General features: G+C 41.8%; 1 protein-coding gene across 1 annotated transcript in view; it reads left to right on the top strand.

The window, feature by feature from the left end:
• TRAF6 (TNF receptor associated factor 6) overlaps positions 1-17,407 on the top strand; it is a 219,202-nt gene extending 201,795 nt beyond the window's left edge. The window contains 2 exon segments of the mRNA XM_053720146.1: positions 15,298-15,375; positions 15,529-17,407. Coding sequence (XP_053576121.1) covers positions 15,298-15,375; positions 15,529-16,452 — 1,002 coding nt within the window. The 3' untranslated portion in view covers positions 16,453-17,407.
• Positions 17,408-24,203: the final 6,796 nt, after the last annotated feature.

The raw sequence follows: 24,203 nt of genomic DNA, 5'->3' as shown, positions 1-24,203 counted from the left end.
TCCGATTCAAAGTCTTTGGATTCAGAACATTGTTTCACAAGGGTACAGAATAGGTTTCAAGATAAGACCGCCTGTGAGAAGATTCTTTCTTTCACGGATTCCAGTAAACCCATTAAAGGCTCAAGCGTTTCTGAAATGTGTTTCAGATCTGGAGTCAGCTGGGGTAATTGTGCCAGTTCCAGTTCTGGAACAGGGCCTGGGGTTTTATTCAAATCTGTTCATTGTTCCAAAGAAAGAGAATTCTTTCAGACCAGTTCTGGATCTAAAAATATTGAATTGTTATGTAAGGATACCAACATTCAAGATGGTGACTATAAGGTCTATTCTGCCTTTTGTTCAGCAAGGGCATTATATGTCCACAATAGACTTACAGGATGCATATATTCATATTCCAATTCATCCGGACCATTATCAGTTCCTGAGATTCTCTTTTCTAGACAAGCATTACCAGTTTGTTGCTCTTCCTTTTGGCCTATCAACAGCTCCAAGGATCTTTTCAATGGTTCTCGGTGCCCTTCTTTCAGTAATAAGGGAGCAGGGTATTGCGGTATTTCCTTATTTGGACGATATCTTGGTACTTGCTCAGTCTTTACATTCTGCAGAATCTCACACGAATCAACTTGTGTTGTTTCTTCAAAGACATGGTTGGAGGATCAATTTACCAAAGAGTTCCTTGATTCCTCAGACAAGGGTAACCTTTTTGGGTTTCCAAATAGATTCAGTGTCCATGACTTTGTTTCTAACAGACAAGAGACGTCTGAAATTAGTTTCAGCTTGTCGAAACCTTCAGTCTCAATCTTTCCCTTCGGTAGCTTTGTGCATGGAAATTTTAGGTCTCATGACTGCTGCATCGGACGCAATCCCTTTTGCTCGTTTTCACATGAGATCTCTTCAGCTTTGTATGCTGAACCAATGGTGCAGGGATTATACAAAGATATCACAATTAATATCCTTAAATCCCAATGTTCGATCTTCTCTGACTTGGTGGTTAGATCACCAACGTTTAGTTCAAGGGGCCTCTTTTGTTCGTCCAACCTGGACTGTGATCTCAACAGATGCGAGTCTTTCAGGTTGGGGAGAGCTCTATGGGGATCTCTGACAGCGCAGGGGGTTTGGGAATCTCAGGAGGCGAGATTACAAATCACATTTTGGAACTCTGTGCGATTTTCAGAGCTCTTCAGTTCTGGCTTCTTCTGAAGAGAGAATCGTTTATTTGTTTTCAGACAGACAATGTCACAACCGTGGCATATGTCAATCATCAAGGGGGACTCACAGTCCTCAGGCTATGAAAGAAGTATCTCGGATACTTGTATGGGTGGAATCCAGCTCCTGTCTAATTTCTGCGGTTCACATCCCAGGTATAGACAATTGGGAAGCGGATTATCTCAGTCGCCAGACGTTACATCCTTCACCCAGAGGTATTTCTTCAGATTGTTCAAATCTGGGGGCTTCCAGAAATAGATCTGATGGCCTCTCATCTAAACAAGAAACTTCCCAGGTATCTGTCCAGATCCAGGGATCCTCAGGCGGAAGCAGTGGACGCGTTGTCGCTTCCTTGGAATTATCAACCTGCTTATATCTTTTTCTGCCTCTAGTTCTTCTTCCAAGAGTGATTTACAAAATCCTAATGGAGCGTTCGTTTGTACTGCTGGTGGCTCCAGCATGGCCACACAGGTTTTGGTATGCGTATCTCGTTCGGATGGCAAGTTGCCAACCTTGGACACTTCCGTTAAGGCCAGACCTTCTGTCTCAAGGCCCATTTTTCCATCAGGATCTCAAATCATTAAATTTGAAGGTATGGAGATTGAACGCTTAATTCTTAGTCATAGAGGTTTCTCTGACTCAGTGATTAACACTATGTTACAGGCTCGTAAATCTGTGTCTAGAAAGATCTATTACCGAGTCTGGAAGACTTACATTTCTTAGTGTTCTTCACATAAATTCTCTTGGCATTCTTTTAGAATTCCTAGAATTTTACAATTTCTTCAAGATGCTTTGGATACGGGTTTTTCTGCAAGTTCCTTGAAAGGACAAATCTCTGCTTTTTCTGTTCTTTTTCACAGAAAGATTGCTAATCATCCTGATATTCATTGTTTTGTACAGGCTTTGGTTTGTATCAAGCCTGTCATTAAGTCAATCTCTCTTCCTTGGAGTCTCAATTTGGTTCTGAGGGCTTTACAGGCTCCTCCATTTGAACCTATGCATTCTCTGGATATTAAATTACTTTCCTGGAAAGTTTTGTTCCTGTTGGCCATCTCTTCTGCTAGAAGAGTTTCTGAGTTATCTGCTCTTTCTTGTGAACCTCCTTTTCTGATTTTTCATCAGGATAAGGCGGTGTTGCGGACTTCATTTAATTTTTTACCTAAGGTTGTGAATTCTAACAACATTAGTAGAGAAATTGTTGTCCCTTCATTGTGTCCTAATCCTAAGAATTCTCTGGAGAGATCTTTACATTCTTTGGATGTAGTAAGGGCTTTGAAATATTATGTTGAAGCTACTAAAGATTTCAGAAAGACTTCTAGTCTATTGGTTATCTTTCCTGGTTCTAGGAAAGGTCAGAAGGCTTCTGCCATTTCTTTGGCGTCTTGGTTAAAGTCTTTGATTCATCATGCTTATGTAGAGTCGGGTAAATCCCCGCCTCAAAGGATTATGGCTCATTCTACTAGGTCAGTTTCTACTTCCTGGGCTTTTAGGAATGAAGCTTCTGTTGATCAGATTTGCAAAGCAGCAACTTGGTCTTCTTTGCCTACTTTTACTAAATTCTACCATTTTGATGTTTTCTCTTCTTCTGAAGCAGTTTTTGGTCGAAAAGTACTTCAGGCAGCTGTTTTAGTTTGATTCTTCTGCTTATAATTTCAGTTTTTTTCATTATAAGATTAAAAAAAATTTTGATTTCGGTTGTGGATTATTTTTTCAACAGAATTGGCTGTCTTTATTTTATCCCTCCCTCTCTAGTGACTCTTGCGGGGAAGTTCCACATCTTGGGTATCTGCTATCCCATACGTCACTAGCTCATGGACTCTTGCTAATTACATGAAAGAAAACATAATTTATGTAAGAACTTACCTGATAAATTCATTTCTTTCATATTAGCAAGAGTCCATGAGGCCCACCCTTTTTTGTGGTGGTTATGATTTTTTTGTATAAAGCACAATTATTCCAATTCCTTATTTTTGATGCTTTCGCTCCTTTCTTATCACCCACTTTTTGGCTATTCGTTAAACTGAATTGTGGGTGTGGTGAGGGGTGTATTTATAGGCATTTTGAAGTTTGGGAAACTTTGCCCCTCCTGGTAGGAATGTATATCCCATACGTCACTAGCTCATGGTCTCTTGCTAATATGAAAGAAATGAATTTATCAGGTAAGTTCTTATATAAATTATGTTTTTCTGTGCGACTTTGTCCTATTACAGTCTTGTAGTCCACTCTTTTTGAGTTATGCTAGGGGCTTCTTCCTTTGTTTGCCTTTGATTTTTGGGGGTTTGTTTCGGTGGTCTTTTTGGACTTCCTTATCTGATTCTTCCTTTTCTTCTTTTGGGAGAATGTGGTAGGGAATTTTGGTGTCCCCCTTCCCATTGGTCATGGAGAGGTTTTCCTTGGCGGGCTTCGAGTCAGCGGGACTTTTGTCTCCTCAGTGGCTTTTGTGCTCAGTTGAGTCTAGTGATCTGAGTGGTCTCTAGCATGGATCTTTATGGTTCTAACTGATGGGCAGTTACTTAGTCCTCTTCCTTTTTTGTCCCTTCTGCGTCTGTTGGCGCAGTTTTTTTATCGGGAGTTTGGGTTATAGCAGGCTGTGGTGCCCTCATAATTAGCTGCCTTTTTTTGTTCCTGCTCGTTTTGCATTCAGTGTCCTCTATAGCTTGGGTATTGATTTCCCAAATGTAATGCAGCTGTGGACTCTCCCTGTTTAAGAAGAAAAACTTAAATTATGTCTACCTGATAATTTTCTTTCTTTTACAAGATATGACGAGTCCACGGATTTCATCCTTGTGGGATTAAACCTCCTGCTAGCAGGAAGTGGCAAAGAGCACCACAGCAGAGCTGTATATATAGCTCATCCCTTCCCCTCCCCCTCCAGTCATTCTCTTTGCCTGTGTTAGTGATAGGAAGAGGTAAAGTGAGGTGCTAGTTTAGATTCTTCAATCAAGAAGTTTTTTTATTTTAAAATGGTGCCAGTGAGTACTATTTTTCTCATGGAGAAATAGTCAGTATATACCTTCCCAAGAGGAGTGGAGACATTTTATTTTTCTGCCCTGATGTTGATGATCTTAGCAAACGTTATCTAAGATCCATTCTGGTTCCCACAGAGCAGCTGAAGGTAGTGTAAAGAAAAAACATAATTTATGCTTACCTGATGAATTTATTTCTCTTGTGGTGTATCCAGTCCACGGATCATCCATTACTTGTGGGATATTCTCCTTCCCAATAGGGATTGAGAATATCCCACAAGTAAGGATGAATCCGTGGACTGGATAACCAAGTAAGAGAAAACAGAATTTATGCTTACCTGATAAATTTCTTTCTCTTACGGTGTATCCAGTCCACGGATTCATCCTTACTTGTGGGATATTCTCAATTCCTGTTGGGAAGGAGAATATCCCACAAGTAATGGATGATCCGTGGACTGGATACACCTTACAAGAGAAATCTTCAGTGTGGAGAACGATGTCATGCTACAAGCAGCATTGAGGTATGTTCAGTCTTTTGTTTCTGGGAAGACTTGATACATCAGAACAGACTGACAATATCCCTAGCTGGGGAGGGGTAAGCAATATGCACTATATAAAAATGGTGTACCTGGATTCCCTGTTATATTGTTTATATTACTAGCGGGAAGTGTGTTGCCTCACACAGATTCGGACGTCATGTCCTTTAGATTTAAGCTTGAACACCTCTGCCTGTTACTTCGGGAGGTTTTAGCGACTCTGGATGACTGTGACTCTATTGTGGTACCACCAGAGAAATTGTGTAAAATGGACAAATACCTAGAGGTACCTGCTTACACTGATGTTTCTCCAACATAGGTGTGTCCGGTCCACGGCGTCATCCTTACTTGTGGGATATTCTCTTCCCCAACAGGAAATGGCAAAGAGCCCAGCAAAGCTGGTCACATGATCCCTCCTAGGCTCCGCCTACCCCAGTCATTCTCTTTGCCGTTGTACAGGCAACATCTCCACGGAGATGGCTTAGAGTTTTTTAGTGTTTAACTGTAGTTTTTATTATTCAATCAAGAGTTTGTTATTTTAAAATAGTGCTGGTATGTACTATTTACTCAGAAACAGAAAAGAGATGAAGATTTCTGTTTGTATGAGGAAAATGATTTTAGCACCGTAACTAAAATCCATGGCTGTTCCACACAGGACTGTTGAGAGCAATTAACTTCAGTTGGGGGAACAGTGTGCAGTCTCTTACTGCTTGAGGTATGACACATTCTAACAAGACGATGTAATGCTGGAAGCTGTCATTTTCCCTATGGGATCCGGTAAGCCATGTTTTTTAAGATAGTAAATAAGGGCTTCACAAGGGCTTATTAAGACTGTAGACTTTTTCTGGGCTAAATCGATTCATTATTAACACATATTTAGCCTTGAGGAATCATTTATTCTGGGTATTTTGATATGATTATATCGGCAGGCACTGTTTTAGACACCTTATTCTTTAGGGGCTTTCCCTAATCATAGTCAGAGCCTCATTTTCGCGCCGGTATGGCGCACTTGTTTTTGAGGACAGCATGGCATGCAGCTGCATGTGTGTGGAGCTCTGATACATAGAAAAGTCTTTCTGAAGGCATCATTTGGTATCGTATTCCCCTTTGGGCTTGGTTGGGTCTCAGCAAAGCAGATTCCAGGGACTGTAAAGGGGTTAAATATAAAAACGGCTCCGGTTCCGTTATTTTAAGGGTTAAAGCTTCCAAATTTGGTGTGCAATACTTTTAAGGCTTTAAGACACTGTGGTGAAATTTTGGTGAATTTTGAACAATTCCTTCATACTTTTTCGCAATTGCAGTAATAAAGTGTGTTTAGTTTAAAATTTAAAGTGACAGTAACGGTTTTATTTTAAAACGTTTTTTGTGCTTTGTTATCAAGTTTATGCCTGTTTAACATGTCTGAACTACCAGATAGATTGTGTTCTGACTGTGGGGAAACCAAGGTTCCTTCTCATTTAACTATATGTATTTTATGTCATAAAATTTTTTAGTAAAAATGATGCCCAAGATGATTCCTCAAGTGAGGGGAGTAAGCATGGTACTGCATCATCCCCTCCTTCGTCTACACCAGTCTTGCCCATACAGGAGGCCCCTAGTACATCTAGTGCGCCAATACTCCTTACTATGCAACATTTAACGGCTGTAATGGATAATTCTATCAAAAACATTTTAGCCAATATGCCCACTTATCAGCGAAAGCGCGACTGCTCTGTTTTAGAAAATTCTGTAGAGCATGAGAACGCTGATGATATGGTTTCTGAAGGGCCCCTACACCAGTCTGAGGGGGCCAGGGAGGTTTTGTCTGAGGGGGAAATTTCAGATTCAGGAAACATTTCTCAACAAGCTGAACCTGATGTGATTACTTTTAAATTTAAGTTGGAACATCTCCGCGCTCTGCTTAAGGAGGTGTTATCCAATTTGGATGATTGTGATTATCTGGTCATTCCAGAACCACTATGTAAAATGGAAAAGTTCTTAGAGGCCCCGGGGCCCCCCGAAGTTTTTCCTATATCCAAGCGGGTGGCGTACATTGTTAGTAAAGAATGGGACAGGCCCGGTATACCTTTAGTACCTCCCCCCATATTTATAAAATTGTTTTCCTATAGTCGACCCCAGAAAGGACTGATGGCAGACAGTCCCCAAGGTCGAGGGGGCGGTTTCTACTCTACACAAGCGCGCCACTATACCCATAGAAGATAGTTGTGCTTTCCAAGATCCTATGGATAAAAAATTAGAAGGTCTGCTAAAGATGTTTGTTCAGCAAGGTTCCCTTCTACAACCAATTGCATGCATTGTCCCTGTCACTGCAGCCGCGTGTTTCTAGTTTGATGAGCTAGGAAAGGCGATTATTAGTAATTCTTCTTCTTATGAGGAGATTATGGACAGAATTCGTGCTCTTAAATTGGCTAATTCTTTCACCCTAGACGCCACCTTGCAATTGGCTAGGTTAGCGGCGAAAAAATTCTGGGTTTGCTATTGTGGCGCAGAGCGCTTTGGTTAAAATCTTGGGCAGCGGATGCGTCTTCCAAGAACAAATTGCTTGACATTCCTTTCAAGGGGAAAACACTCTTTGGCCCTGACTTGAAAGAGATTATCTCTGATATCACTGGGGGCAAGGGCCACGCCCTTCCTCAGGATAGGTCTTTTCAAGACCAAAAATAAACCTAAGTTTCGTCCCTTTCGCAGAAACGGATCAGCCCCAAGGGCTACGTCCTCTAAGCAGGAAGGTAATACTTCTCAAGCCAATCCAGCCTGGAGACCTATGCAAGGCTGGAACAAAGGAAAGCAGGCCAGGAAACCTGCCACTGCTACCAAGACAGCATGAAATGCGGGCCCCCGATCCGGGACCGGATCTGGTGGGGGGCAGACTCTCTCTCTTCGCTCAGGCTTGGGCAAGAGATGTTCTGGATCCTTGGGCGCTAGAAATAGTCTCCCAAGGTTATTCTCTGGAGTTCAAGGGGCTTCCTCCAAGGGGGAGGTTCCACAGGTCTCAGTTGTCTTCAGACCACATAAGAAGACAGGCATTCTTACATTGGGTAGAAGACCTGCTAAAAATGGGAGTGATTCATCCGGTTCCATTAGGAGAACAAGGGATGGGGTTCTACTTCAATCTGTTCATAGTTCCCAAAAAAGAGGGAACGTTCAGACCAATCTTAGATCTCAAGATCTTGAACAAGTTTCTCAAGGTTCCATCGTTCAAGATGGAAACCATTCGAACACTTCTTCCTTCCATCCAGGAAGGTCAATTCATGACCAAGGTGGATTTCAAGGATGCGTATCTACATATTCCTATCCACAAGGAACATCATCGGTTCCTAAGGTTTGCATTCCTGGACAAGCATTTCCAGTTCGTGGCATTTTCTTTCGGATTAGCCACTGCTCCTAGGATTTTCTCATAGGTACTAGGGTCCCTTCTGGCGGTGCTAAGACCAAGGGGCATTGCTGTAGTACCTTACTTGGACGACATTCTGATTCGAGCGTCGTCCCTTCCTCAAGTAAAGGCTCACACGGACATTGTCCTGGCCTTTCTCAGATCTCACGGATGGAAAGTGAACGTGGAAAAGAGTTCTCTATCTCCGTCAACGAGGGTTCCCTTCTTGGGAACTATAATAGACTCCTTAGAAATGAGGATTTTTCTGACAGAAGCCAGAAAAACAAAACTTCTAGACTCTTGTCGGATACTTCATTCCGTTCCTCTTCCTTCCATAGCGCAGTGCATGGAAGTGATAGGTTTGATGGTAGCGGCAATGGACATAGTTCCTTTTGTGCGCATTCATCTAAGACCATTACAACTGTTCATGCTCAGTCAGTGGAATGGGGACTATTCAGACTTGTCTCCGAAGATACAAGTAAATCAGAGGACCAGAGACTCATTCCGTTGGTGGCTGTCCCTGGACAACCTGTCACAAGGGATGACCTTCCGCAGACCAGAGTGGGTCATTGTCACGACCGACGCCAGTCTGATGGGCTGGGGCGCGGTCTGGGGATCCCTGAAAGCTCAGGGTCTTTGGTCTCGGGTAGAATCTCTTCTACCGATAAATATTCTGGAACTGAGAGCGATATTCAATGCTCTCAAAGCTTGGCCTCAGCTAGCGAGGGCCAAGTTCATACATCAACCATCAGGGGGGAACAAGGAGTTCCCTAGCGATGGAAGAAGTGACCAAAATCATTCTATGGGCGGAGTCTCACTCCTGCCACCTGTCTGCTATCCACATCCCAGGAGTGGAAAATTGGGAAGCGGATTTTCTGAGTCGTCAGACATTGCATCCGGGGGAGTGGGAACTCCATCCGGAAATCTTTGCCCAAGTCACTCAACCGTGGGGCATTCCAGACATGGATCTGATGGCCTCTCGTCAGAACTTCAGAGTTCCTTACTACGGGTACAGATCCAGGGATCCCAAGGCGGCTCTAGTGGATGCACTAGTAGCACCTTGGACCTTCAAACTAGCTTATGTGTTCCCGCCGTTTCCTCTCATCCCCAGGCTGGTAGCCAGGATCAATCAGGAGAGGGCGTCGGTGATTTTGATAGCTCCTGCGTGGCCACGCAGGACTTGGTATGCAGATCTGGTGAATATGTCATCGGCTCCACCATGGAAGCTACCTTTGAGAGACCTTCTTGTTCTAGGTCCGTTCGACCCACTCCAGCTGACTGCTTGGAGATTGAACGCTTGATCTTATCAAAGCGAGGGTTCTCAGATTCTGTTATTAATGCTCTTGTTCAGGCCTGAAAGCCTGTAACCAGAAAAATTACCACATAATTTGGTATATCTGTTGGTGTGAATCTGCAGGATTCCCTTGGGACAAGGTTAAGATTCCTAAGAGTCTATCCTTCCTTCGAGAAGGATTGGAAAAAGGATTATCTGCAAGTTCCTTGATGGGACAGATTTCTGCCTTGTCTGTGTTACTTCACAAAAAGCTGGCAGCTGTGCCAGATGTTCTAGCCTTTGTTCAGGCTCTGGTTAGAATCAAGCCTGTTTACAAAATTTTGACTCCTCCTTGGAGTCTCAACCTAGTTCTTTCAGTTCTTCAGGGGGTTCCGTTTGAACCCTTACATTCCGTTGATATTAAGTTATTATCTTGGAAAGTTTTGTTTTTGGTTGCAATTTCTTCTGCTAGAAGAGTTTCAGAATTATCTGCTCTGCAGTGTTCTTCTCCTTATCTGGTGTTCCATGCAGATAAGGTGGTTTTGCGTACTAAACCTGGTTTTCTTCCAAAAGTTGTTTCTAACAAAAACATTAACCAGGAGATAGTTGTGCCTTCTTTGTGTCCTAATCCAGTTTCAAAGAAGGAACGTTTGTTGCACAACTTGGATGTAGTTCGTGCTCTCAAATTTTACTTAGCAGCTACTAAGGATTTCAGACAAACTTTGTCTTTGTTTGTTGTTTATTCTGGTAAACGGAGAGGTCAAAAAGCAACTTCTACCTCTCTCTCCTTCTGGATTAAAAGCATTATCCGATTGGCTTATGAGACTGCCGGACGGCAGCCTCCTGAAAGAATCACAGCTCACTCCACTAGGGCTGTGGCTTCCACATGGGCCTTCAAGAACGAGGCTTCTGTTGATCAGATATGTAAGGCAGCGACTTGGTCTCACTGCACACTTTTTCTAAATTTTACAAATTTGATACTTTTGCTTCTTCTGAGGCTATTTTTGGGAGAAAGGTTTTGCAAGCCGTGGTGCCTTCCATTTAGGTGACCTGATTTGCTCCCTCCCTTCATCCGTGTCCTAAAGCTTTGGTATTGGTTCCCACAAGTAAGGATGACGCCGTGGACCGGACACACCTATGTTGGAGAAAACAGAATTTATGTTTACCTGATAAATTACTTTCTCCAACGGTGTGTCCGGTCCACGGCCCGCCCTGGTTTTTTTAATCAGGTCTGATAATTTATTTTCTTTAACTACAGTCACCACGGTAACATATGGTTTCTCCTATGCAAATATTCCTCCTTAACGTCGGTCGAATGACTGGGGTAGGCGGAGCCTAGGAGGGATCATGTGACCAGCTTTGCTGGGCTCTTTGCCATTTCCTGTTGGGGAAGAGAATATCCCACAAGTAAGGATGACGCCGTGGACCGGACACACCGTTGGAGAAAGTAATTTATCAGGTAAACATAAATTCTGTTTTTTCCGGTTCCTAAGAGAATTTCGGAGATTATCAAGAGAGAATGGGACAGACCGGGTATACCGTTCTCACCTTCTCCTAATTTTAAGAAAATGTATCCCATATCTGACACTGTTCGGGACCCTTGGCAAACGGTCCCTAAGCTGGAGAGAGCTATATCTACCCTGGCTAAGCGTACAACTATTCCTATTGAGGACAGTTGTGCTTTTAAAGACCCTATGGATAAGAAAATGGAGGGTCTTCTAAAGAAATTGTTTATTCATCAGGGTTTCCTGTTACAACCGACGGCCTGCATGGTACCAGTTACCACTGCGGCGGCCTTCTGGTTTGATGCCTTAGAAGAGTCTCTTAAGACTGAGACTCCTTTAGAGGATATTCTAGATAAAATTAAGGCTCTTAAGCTGGCTAATTCTTTTATCACGGATGCCGCCTTTCAGATTGCCAAATTGGCGGCTAAAAATGCCGGATTTGCTATTTTAGCGCGTGGTGCGTTATGGTTAAAATCTTGGTCTGCTGATGTGTAATCTAAGTCAAAGCTTTTGGCTATTCCTTTCAAAGGCAAAACCCTATGTGGGCCTGACTTGAAAGAAATCATTTCTGACATTACAGGAGGTAAGGGTCATCTCCTACCTCAGGATAGAACTGCTAAACAGAGGGGTAAACAAAATAATGTTTGTTCCTTTCGGAACTTTAAAGGAGTCCCCTCTTCTTCCGCCAAGCAGGAAGGGAATTTTGCGCAGGCCAAGTTCGTCTGGAGACCCAACCAGGCTTGGAACAAGGGTAAACAACCCAAGAAGCCCGCTGCTGCTACCAAGACAACATGAAGGGGCGGCCCCCGATCCGGGACCAGATCTAGACTGGAACAGGGACGGGTTTTACTCAAATCTTTTCGTGGTCCCCAATAAAGAGGGCACGTTTCGACCCATTTTAGATCTAAAAAGTCTAAACAAGTTTCTCAGAGTCCCATCCTTCAAGATGGAGACTATTCGTACAATTCTGCCATTGATCCAGGAGGGTCAATATATGACTACTGTGGACTTGAAGGATGCATATCTTCATATTCCTATCCACAAGGATCATCACCAGTTCCTAAGGTTTGCCTTTCTAGACAAACATTTTCAGTTTGTGGCTCTTCCCTTTGGGTTGGCCACAGCACCCAGGATCTTCACAAAGGTTCTAGGGTTCTTCTAGCGGTTCTCAGACCGCGGGGCATTGCAGTGGCACCTTATCTGGACGATATTCTGATCCAGGCGTCATCTTACCATCTAACAATGTCTCATACAGACATAGTTCTGTCCTTTCTGAGGACTCACGGGTGGAAGGTGAATCTAGAAAAGAGTTAATTAATTCCACAGACAAAGGTTCCCTTCTTGGGAACTCTAATATATTCCATATTTATGAAAATTTTCTTGATGGAGGTCAGAAAGTTAATTCTGAATACATGCCAAGCTCTTCAGTCCAATCCTCGGCCATCAGTGGCTCAGTGCATGGAGGCAATTGGATTGATGGTGGCGGCAATGGACATCATTCCGTTTGCTCGTTTTCATCTCAGACCACTACAACTGAGCATGCTCAGGCAGTGGAATGGAGATTATGCAAATTTGTCTCCTCAGATAGATCTGGATCAGGAGACAAGATAATCTCTCTTCTTTGGTGGTTGTCGCCGGATCGTCTGTCCCAAGGGACGTGCTTCCGCAGACCCTCATCGGTTATAGTGACAACGGACGCCAGCCTACTGGGCTGGGGTGCAGTCTGTAATTCCCTGAAGGCTCTGGGTGTGTGGACTCAGCCGGAATCTCTTCATCCAATCAATATTCTGGAATTGAGAGCAATATTCAATGCACTTCAGGCGTGGCCTCAGTTATCTTCGGCCAAATACATCCGCTTTCAGTCGGACAACATCACGACTGTGGCTTACATCAATCATCAGGGAGGAACAAGGAGTTCCTTAGTGATGACAGAAGTATCAAAGATTATTCGGTGGGCGGAAGCTCACTCTTGTTATCTGTCAGCAATCTACATCCCAGGAGTGGACAACTGGGAAGCTGACTTTTTAAGCAGACAGACGTTTCATCCGGGGGAGTGGGGACTCAGGTCTTTGCCACTCTGATCCTCAGATGGGGCAGACCGGAATTGGATCTGATGGCGTCTTGTCAGAATGACAAGCTTCCACAATACGGATCCAGGTCAACGGATCCTCAGGCCGAACCTCGCAGGACTTGGCATGCCGATCTAGTGGACATGTCCTCTCTGCCACCGTGGAAGCTTCCCTTGAGGCAGGACCTTCTCATTCAGGGACCCTTCCATCATCCGAATCTAGTTTCTCTGCAGCTGACTGCTTGGAGATTGAACACTTGATTTTATCTAAGCGGGGGTTCTCTGATTCGGTCATTGATACTTTGATTCAGGCATGTAAGCCTGTTACTAGAAAGATCTACCATAAGATATGGCATAAATATCTTCATTGGAGCGAATCCAAGGGTTACTAATGGAGTAAAGTTAGGATTCCCAGGATTCTGTCTTTTCTCCAAGAAGGATTGGAGAAAGGGTTATCAGCAAGTTCCTTAAAGGGACAAATCTCTGCTTTGTCAATTTTACTACACAAACGTTTGGCAGATGTTCCAGACGTTCAGTCTTTTTGTCAGGCTCTGACCAGAATCAAGCCTGTGTTTAGACCAATTGCTCCACCCTGAAGTTTGAATTTAGTTCTTAAAGTTCTTCAAGGGATTCCGTTTGAACCCATGCATTCCATAGATATTAAGTTGTTATCTTGGAAAGTTTTATTTTTGGTTGCTGTTTCTTCTGCTCGTAGAGTTTCTGAGCTTTCAGCGTTGCAATGTGACTCGCCTTATCTTATCTTCCATTCTGATAAGGTGGTTTTATGTACCAAACCTGGGTTCCTTCCTAAGGTTGTTTCAAATAAGAATATTAATCAGGAAATTGTTGTTCCTTCATTATGTCCTAATGCTCCTTCTAAGAAGGAGCGTCTGTTGCATAACTTGGACGTGGTCCGTGCCCTGAAGTTTTACTTGCAGGCGACTAAGGAATTCCGTCAATCATCTTAATTATTTATTGTGTTTTCTGGAAAGCGTAGGGGCCAGAAAGCTACGGCTACCTCTCTTTCTTTTTGGCTGAAGAGTATCATCCGTCTGGCATATGAGACTGCTGGACAGCAGCCTCCTGAAAGAATTACGGCTCATTCTATTAGGGCTGCGGCTTCCTCTTGGGCATAAAAGCGATGCTTCTGTTGAACAGATTTGCAAGGCTGCAACTTGGTCGTCTCTTCACACTTTTTCCAAATTTTCCAAATTTGATACTTTTGCTTCTTCTGAAGCTGTTTTTGGGAGAAAGGTTCCTCAAGCAGTGGTGCCTTCCGTTTAGGTTCCTGTCTTGTCTCTCCCTTTCATCCGTGTCCTGTAGCTTTGGTATTGTATCCCACAAGTAAGGATGAAATCCGCGGACTCGTCATATCTTGTAAAAGAAAAGGAAATTTATTCTTGCCTGATAAATTTGTTTATTTTACGATATGACGAGTCCACGGCGCACCCTGTCATTTCTAAGACAGGTATGTACTTATTTTTATTAAACTTCAGTCGAATGACTGGAGGGGAAGGGAGGAGCTATATATACAGCTCTGTTGTGGTGCTCTTTGCCACTTCCTGCAAGCAGGAGGTTTAATCCCACAAGTAAGGATGAAATCCATAGACTCATCATATCGTAAAAGAAACAAATTTATCAGGTAAGCATAAATTTCCTTTTTCTTGTGACGGGGAGAGTCCACAGCTCCCCGCCTGTGTTTTTTTTTTTTTGATGGGGCAGCCTTAATTTTTTTGTTCTTCTGGCACCTTTTTTCACCCTGATATTTCTCCTACTGTTCCTTGTTCCCTTGGCAGAATGACTGGGGGATGAGGGAAGTGGGGGAGGTATTTAAGCCTTTGTCTGGGGTGTCTTTGCCTCCTCCTGGTGGCCAGGTTCCGTATTTCCTAAAAGCAATGAATGCAGCTGTGGACTCTCCTCGTCAGAAGAAAATAAAATTATCAGGTAAGCACAATTAAAGTTTTTAAAACAATAAAAATTCTGGTATAGACTGTCCCTTTAAACTTTCATGTTTTAAATAGTGCATGCAATTTTAAAACATTTCCATTTTACATCTGTTATCTAATTTGCTTTGTTTACTTGGTATCCTTTGTTTTAAAAAAAGCATACCAAGGTAGGCTAAGGAGCAGCAAATGCCTCTTGTCATTGGCTCACCTAATGTGTTCAGCTAGCTCCCAGTAGTTCATTGCTACTCCTTCAACAAAGGATACCAAGAAAATGCACCAAATTTCCTAATAGATGTAAATTGGAAAACTGATTAATATTGTATGCTCTATCTGAATCAGGTAAGAAAAAGGTGCGCTTCATATCCCTTTAAAAAATATATATATATATAGCTGCACCATTACCATATAGTTAAAATTTCTCTTTCAGATTGCTGATCACTATAATGTTGATTGCGTCATGGCTCCGATTTCTTGCACCTACAACACATTTGGATGTACAGAAAAGGTATATTTGCAGTATTTTGTTTTCCTTGCTTGTGCCGAATGTCTATTAAAGTATGTTGTATTAGCACATAGACCATTGCATATAGTGTAATTTAATTATTAAACCTGTTTTGTGTAACAAAAGGGCATCTCTGCCAAATTGTTTATTCTTCAGATGCAGAGGAATGATCTGGCACGCCACCTGCAGGAGTTCACTCAGGCTCACATGCAAATGATGGCAGTAACTCTGTTCGGTGTTAGCAACAGTTTAACCCCAACAACTGACCTGAATAGCATCTTCCCCTATAGTGGCAGATTTGAGTCCAGACCTCCATCAGTCACCCCAACCCACCTCTCCACCATACCTTCTCATCATGACTGCAGCCAAGAGTATCAGAATCTCAGGGAAACCATTGATCAGCTGGAAACACGTTTGGTGAGGCAGGACCACCAGATCCGTGAGCTAATTGCCAAAATGGAGACTCAGAGTTCCTCTGTGGCAGAGCTAAAAAGTACCATAAGGAACTTAGAGGACAAAATAGTAGAGATGGAGGCACATCAGAGTAATGGTGTATTTTTGTGGAGAATCAAAAATTTTAGCACACTACTGAAAAACCAAGAGGAGGATAAGCCAGTGGTTATTCACAGCCTGGGCTTCTACACTGGGAGACCTGGCTATAAACTTTGCCTGCGACTCCATATCCAGCTACCAAGTGCCCAGCGCTGCGCCAACTACATTTCTCTCTTCATACACACCATGCAGGGGGATTATGATAACCTCCTTCCATGGCCTTTTCAGGGGACCATTCGTCTTTCTATTCTAGATCAGTCAGATAGTCCTGCCAAGGTGGACCAAGAAGAGGTGATGGAGACCAAACCAGACCTGCTGGCTTTCCAGCGGCCAACCATGCAGCGAAACCCCAAAGGCTTTGGTTATGTCACCTTCATGCCCCTTCAGAACCTTAAACAGCGACAATATGTTAAAAATGATACTTTACTTGTGCGTTGTGTTGTGTCCACTCACCTAGATCTGAATAGCCCACGTAGGGAGGGTTTCCAGCCAAGAAGCACAGACTGCAGCATGCAACCTCCTGTTTGAAGTGTGGAGACCTTGAATTGTATACTTGGTGAAAGCAGTTGTGTAAGTGCAGCGAGGAATAATGCTAAAATGCAGTGACTTGTTCACATAATTTTGCCTCTTAACATCAGTTGTACGGTCACAACAGTTTAGTGTGAGCAGATTCAAACTATTCCACTGACATAAATCAAATATTTGTTCTCTTTGTGGGGCACATGTAATTTAGTCTTCTTATGTGTTATACATACCATTGAAATTCAGTTTTCTGAAGTCAGTGGAGAGGATAATGTAATTTATTCTGTTTGTGAAAAGATACAGGACAGTGTATCTAAACTTGGCTAACAGCACTTTAGCACACTCAGTATATGGGCAGAGTGTATGTGAATATATAAGGTGAGTTATACCCCTTATACACTCATTAGGAGAAGCAGGACACAACCCTAAGTATATCTGCAGCACATGATTCACTACAAAGAATTGTCATACAAAAGCTAATCTTTTACTTCTGGTGTCTGTAACATAACAGTTTATGTCAGTACTGGGGGCACATAAGATGTTACCAGAAAACCTGATTCATCATGTAGAGTGTGGATGACTATTGAAAGCCACCTGGAAAGGCGTATGAATATTCTGCATTGTGTAATTAAACAAACCATTTTTACAATATTAGATTATATTTTTCCTTAATATCATGTTGTGAATGTAGTAATTGGGCTTATAAAGTTAAAGCTGTAAGCAAAGCTATGAGGTCTCTTAAGAACCTGGAGTTTACTATATATCCACTTTCTGTGTTTTAATGGGATGTGCAGAACTAATAGGTCAGGTGTATTTGATGTACACAGTCACAAATGTGCCTCTTATGTTCAGAACCAAAGGGAATATTTATATATATATATATATATATATTTTTTTTTTGTTTTTAAGAGGGATTTGTTTTCATTGCATTTTTTTCATGCATAAAAAATATATAAAACTATGTGTTGCAGTTTGTTTTGCATTTTACATATTTCTATTTGAATTACTGGTTAATTTATAATGACTATAGCTGATAATTACAATGCAATAAACAGCAAAATAGGTTTAGATTGATTTAATGCTACATGTAAATTATACCTTTTTGTTGACTAAACAAGTTTAGAATACTTTAATTCTACTAATTCTTACCTTGGATAATATTCATCATTGAGAACTCCCCACTCCAGGGATGGACAGAGCTAACCACTTTCCAATTGGACGTAAGTACTGAGTCACACAGTTCTTTGCCCAGCATATTGTCTTGACGTAGTGCCTGCGTCCAACACTGTGATGCTGAGATCCCCATTGTCAGCTGTGACAGTGCAGACTGCAGCCAGGGGCAGAAGGCATCTGTCCTTCATATGGTAAGGAAGAACTGATCGTTCTCCCTTTACTATATGAAGGCAGATTGCCGTTACAGACAGAGATACTCTGTGTCATTGCCTGTATCGGCTTGTGGTAATGCAGTGAGTGGTGTGGGAGGGAAGGCGGGTGGGCAGAGGATAGTTCCCTACACTACAGCAATAATATTTGGTGAGGGAGGGTTCCCTATGCTACAGAAAAGGGTAATGACAAGGGGGGTGAGTGGGGTTTCCTACACTACAGAAAAATATTTTTATTAAGAAATACATTAAAATGATAATTATACAATTACTATAAACTGGGTACTGGCAGACATCTGCAAAACAGAAAAACACCCTAAACCTGCAGACTGCCAGGACCTACGATGTTGGTGACCAGGGGGGGAGGGAGATAGGTGTTTGGGAGGGATCAGTTTAGTAAAAGGGTAATACCTACACTACAATAATATTACCCTTTGCTTGCTAATAAACCCCTTCACTGCCCTGAATATTAGAAGTGTGGAGCGCAGCTACAGTTAGCAGTCTTGTAATTACCAAAAAGCAATGGCAAAGCCATGCATGTCTGCTGTTCCTTAACAAAGGGGATCCCAGACAAGCTTTTACAAGCGGTATGTAAATAATTTCAGTGAGAAACCCAAAGTTTGTAAAAAAGTTTTTTTTTTTGTTTGTTTTTTTTAATATCGCATTTGGAGACAAAACAGTGACATGAAAAATACCAAAATTGACCTAGATCAATACATTGGGTTGTCTACTAAAAAAAAAAATGTAGTCTTTATAGGTAAAAAAAAATAATATTCTGTCTAAATGGAGTGATCGCAAAACCGCTAAAAAGTTTTCTTTTTTAAGACACAATGAGTCCATGGATCATCTTAATTACTAATGGGATATTCACCTCCTGGTCAGCAGTAGGAGACAAAGAGCACCACAGCAGAGCGGTCAAATAGCTCCTCCCTTCCCTCCTACTCCAGTCATTCTCTTTGCCTACGTTAGTGATAGGATATGGTAAAGTGAGGTGTTAGAAAAGATTCTTCAATCAAGAGTTTTTTTATTTTTAAAGTAGTACAAGATTGTGCTGCTTTGTTCTAGGGTGTAGCCGTAGTCCATATCACTCTCTTCAGTAGCGCTTTGGTGGCTTTAGTGCATTTGGGAACTGGTGGGACATAATTCTCACTGCGCCTCCCATACATTTATGCTGCCCTAATCCTGATGGCCTAAGCAAGATTACTCAGGCTTTATCATTATCCACAGGGCTATGGGAGGGAGAGGACCTCTTAAATCTGCTAGGCTGCCCTGTTAAAGGTAAGTGCTGACTTTTTTATTCTGGGGAAGAGAAGCAGTGGGCACTTTAATGTATCACTGTTAACATATAAGGCCTCAGTCAAGGGGCTCTTTATGTTTGGGACATCAAGCTCTCTTTATTTGAAGGGTATTTGGACAGCCATAAGTACAGGCAATGGGGCTGGGAGTTAAGCTCGTTTTTTAAAATGGTGGTTATTTTCTCTAACTGCTTCAACAAGTAGATAAGCCGATCGGGTGATGAGGGTTTAGTAACACCCACTAGGGGCGGGGCTTCAGCTTCGCTTGCTTCCTGTAACCTGCGCAGTATTCAGCACTTTTTCTATCGCATAGACAGCAGAGCGTGGCACTAGCACCACATGGTTTTTTACAAGAGTAAGCAGGCAGTTTTAGCGCTATTGGTATCCTGAAGATCCGGATCGTTTCAGCCCTTAAAATAATGGGGATAGTGAGTCCGGTTGGCAGGTAGGCACCTCAGCAGAGTTGCTGAGGTGTAAGGGTGTCTGAATACTATCTAATGCATTTTGATTAGTTTATTATCGTTTTTCTTTTTGGGTACGTTTTCATGCAGTAAAAAAGTTACCTTTTTAAATTTAAAGGGCCAGTAACGTTTTTTTATAATCAAACTTTTTTGGGTTAAAAGTAAAGATTTATTACATTTTCATATTATTGTGATTTAGTATGGACATAGGAGCCTTGCAAAATGTTACTTGCTCCATGTATTTGGATGCAAATGTGGAACCACCAATCCCTTTTTGTCCCTCATGTATTGAGAGCGCTTTAAGTTATAGGGAAAAGATTTTTCCTGAGCAAAACTTTTCATAAGCGGATGCTTCCCAAGAGTCTGACGAAATTCAGGGTATGCCGCAGCTTTCTCCCCAAGCGTCCTAAACTTTAATGCCCGCTCAAGCAGTGCCCTGTACTTCTGCTCTAGCGCCCGCTGGAGTTACCTTAAAAGACATAGCTGATCTCATGTCTTCCACAATTTCCGATGCATTGTCTGCTTTCCCAATGCTGCAAGGCAAATGTAAGAGGAAAGACAAACATGCAGTAAGTGAGGTTTCTGATACAATGGTGGCAATCTCAGCCCTAGAACCTGAGGAGGAGGGTATTGAGGTTCCATCTGAAGGCGAAATTTCAGATTCACAAAGTTAATTGCCTCTGACTGACACGGAGGTTGTAACTTTTAGGTTCAAGCTAGAACACCTCCGCCTGTTGCTCAGGGAGGTTTTGATTACTTTAGACGACTGTGACTCTACAGTAGTGGTCACCCCTGTGAAGTCTAGTAAATTGGACAAATATTTCGAAGTCCCTTCTTACTCTTACGTATTTCCTGTGCCAAAGTAAGCTTCGGAGATCGTTACTAAGGAATGGGAGAGACCAGGCATTCCCTTTTCTCCCTCTCCTATTTTTAAGAAGAAGTTACCCATCCATAGCTGGCTCTTTCAAGGAGGCTTGGCAAACAGTTCCTAAGGTGGAAGAGGCGGTTTCCACCTTAGCCAAGATAACTACTATTTCTTTCATGTAATTAGCAAGAGTCCATGAGCTAGTGACGTATGGGATATACATTCCTACCAGGAGGGGCAAAGTTTCCCAAACCTTAAAATGCCTATAAATACACCCCTCACCACACCCACAATTCAGTTTTACAAACTTTGCCTCCGATGGAGGTGGTGAAGTAAGTTTGTGCTAGATTCTACGTTGATATGCGCTCCGCAGCAAGTTGGAGCCCGGTTTTCCTCTCAGCGTGCAGTGAATGTCAGAGGGATGTGAGGAGAGTATTGCCTATTTGAATGCAGTGATCTCCTTCTAAGGGGTCTATTTCATAGGTTCTCTGTTATCGGTCGTAGAGATTCATCTCTTACCTCCCTTTTCAGATCGACGATATACTCTTATATATACCATTACCTCTGCTGATTCTCGTTTCAGTACTGGTTTGGCTATCTGCTATATGTAGATGAGTGTCCTGGGGTAAGTAAGTCTTATTTTCTGTGACACTCCTAGCTATGGTTGGGCACTTTGTTTATAAAGTTCTAAATATATGTATTCAAACATTTATTTGCCTTGACTCAGAATGTTCAACTTTCCTTATTTTTCAGACAGTCAGTTTCATATTTGGGATAATGCATTTTAATTTAACATTTTTTACCTTAAAATTTGACTTTTTCCCTGTGGGCTGTTAGGCTCGCGGGGGCTGAAAATGCTTCATTTTATTGCGTCATTCTTGGCGCGGACTTTTTTGGCGCAAAAATTCTATTTCCGTTTCCGGCGTCATACGTGTCGCCGGAAGTTGCGTCATTCTTTGACGTTATTTTGCGCCAAAAATGTCGGCGTTCCGGATGTGGCGTCATTTTTGGCGCCAAAAAGCATTTAGGCGCCAAATAATGTGGGCGTCTTATTTGGCGCGAAAAAATATGGGCGTCACTTTTGTCTCCACATTATTTAAGTCTCATTTTTTATTGCTTCTGGTTGCTAGAAGCTTGTTCTTTGGCATTTTTTCCCATTCCTGAAACTGTCATTTTAAGGAATTTGATCAATTTTGCTTTATATGTTGTTTTTTTCTTTTACATATTGCAAGATGTTCCACGTTGCAACTGAGTCAGAAGTTACTTCAGGAAAGTCACTGCACAGTGCTGGAGCTACCAAGCTAAGTGTATCTGCTATAAACTTTTGGTATCTGTTTCTCCAGCTGTTATTTGTATTGCATGTCATGTCAAACTTATTAATGCAGATAAAATTTCCTTTAGTACTGTTACATTACCTGTTGCTGTTCCGTCAACATCTAATTTTCAGAGTGTTCCTGATAACATAAGAGATTTTATTTTTTAAATCCATTAAGAAGGCTATGTCTGTTATTTCTCCTTCTAGTATACATAAAAGTCTTTTAAAACTTCTCTTTTTTCAGATGAATTTTTAAATGAACATCATCATTCTGATACTGATAATGGTTCTTCTGGTTCAGAGGTTTCTGTCTCAGAGGTTGATGCTGATAAATCTTTGTATTTGTTCAAGATGGAATTTATTCGTTCTTTACTTAAAGAAGTGTTATTTGCATTAGAAATAGAGGATTCTGGTCCTCTTGATTCTAAATGTAAACGTTTAAATAAGGTTTTTAAATCTCCTGTAGTTATTCCAGAAGTGTTTTATCTCCCTGATGCTATTTCTGAAGTAATTTCCAGGGAATGGAATAATTTGGGTAATTTATTTACTCCTTCTAGACGTTTAAGCAAATTATATCCTGTGCCATCTGACAGATTAGAGTTTTTTGAGACAAAAATCCCTAAGGTTATGGGGCTATCTCTACTCCTGCTAATGTACTACTATTCCTACGGCAGATAGTACTTCATTTACGGATCCTTTAGATAGGAAAATTGAATCCTTTCTAAGAAAAGCTTACTTATGTTCAGGTAATCTTCTTAGACCTGCTATATTTTTAGCGGATGTTGCTGCAGCTTCAACTTTTTGATTAGAAGCTTTAGAGCAACAAGTAACAGATCATAATTTTATAGCATTATTATTATTCTATAACATGCTAATAATTTTATTGGTGATACCATCTTTTGATATCATTAGAGTTGATGTCAGGTATATGTCTCTAGCTATTTTAGCTAGAGAAGCTTTATGGATTAAACTTGGAATGCTGACATGTCTTCTAAGTCATCTTTGCTTTCCCTTTCTTTCCAGGGTAAATAATCATTTTAGTTCCTTTCCTTACAAGGAACAAAAGCCTGATCCTTCATCCTCAGGAGCGGTATCAGTTTGGAAACTATTTCCAGTTTGGAATATATCCAAGCCTTATAGAAACCTATAGCCAGCTCCTAAGTACCTATGAAGGTGCGGCCCTTATTCCAGCTCAGATTACGTTTTCTTCAAAGAAATTTGGATCAATTCCGTTCTTAATCTCTGGTTTCAGAAACATTGTTTCAGAAAGGTACAGAATTGGCTTCAAGTTAAGGCCTCCTGCTAAGAGATTCTTTTCTTTCCCGTGTCCCAGTTAACACAGCAAAGGCTCAGCATTTCTGTAATGTGTTTCAGATTTAGAGTTGGCTGGAGTATTTATGCCAGTTCCAGTTCTGGAACAGGGGCTGGGGTTTTATTTTATCTCTTCATTTGTACCAAAGAAGGTCAATTCCTTCAGACCAGTTCCGGATCTGTCATTATTGAATCGTTATGTTAGGATACCAACATTCAAGATGGTTACTGTAGGACTATCCTGCCTTTTGTTTAGCAAGGGCATTATATGTCTACAATAGATTTACAGGATGTGTATCTGCATATTCCGATTCATCCAGATCACTTTTAGTGTCTGAGATTCTCTTTTTAGACAAGCATTACCAGTTTTGTGGCTCTACCGTTTGGCCTAGACTCAGTTCCAAGAATTTTTTTCAAAGGTTCTCGGTGCCCCTTTTTTTCTGTAATCAGAGAATAGGGTTTTGGTATTTCCTTATTTGGACGATATCTTGGTACTTGCTCAGTCTTCTCATTTTCGAAGAATCTCATACGAATCGACTTGTGTTGTTTCTTCAATTTCATGGTTGGAGGATCAATTTACCATTCAGTTCATTGATTCCTCAGACAAGGGTAACCTTTTTAGGTTTCTAGATAAATTCAGTGTCTATGACTCTGTCCTTGTCAGACAAGAGAAGTTTAACATTGATATCAGCTTGTCAAAACCTTCAGTCACAATCATTCCCTTTGGTAGCCTTATGCATGGAAATGTTGGGTCTTAGGACTCCCGCATCAGATGCGATCTCCTTTGCTCGTTTTCACATGCGACCTCTTCAGCTCTGTATGCTGACCCAATGGTGCAGGGATTACTCAAAGATATCTCAATTAATATCTTTAAACCGATTTTACAACACTCTCTGACATGGTGGACAGATCACCATCGTTTAGTTCAGGGGGCTTCTTTGTTCTTCCGACCTGGACTATAATCTCAACAGATGCAAGTCTTACAGGTTGGGGAGCTGTGTGGGAGTATCTGACGGCACAAGGGGTTTGGGAATCTCAGGAGGTGAGATTTCCGATCAATATTTTGGAACTCCGTGCAATTTTCAGAGCTCTTCAGTCTTGGCCTCTTCTCAAGAGAGAGTTGTTCAT

This window comes from Bombina bombina, chromosome 7 (assembly GCF_027579735.1).
Source record: "Bombina bombina isolate aBomBom1 chromosome 7, aBomBom1.pri, whole genome shotgun sequence".
Classification (NCBI taxonomy): domain Eukaryota; kingdom Metazoa; phylum Chordata; class Amphibia; order Anura; family Bombinatoridae; genus Bombina; species Bombina bombina.
Note: the sequence above shows the minus strand (reverse complement) of the source record. Positions and strands in the feature narration are given on the sequence as shown.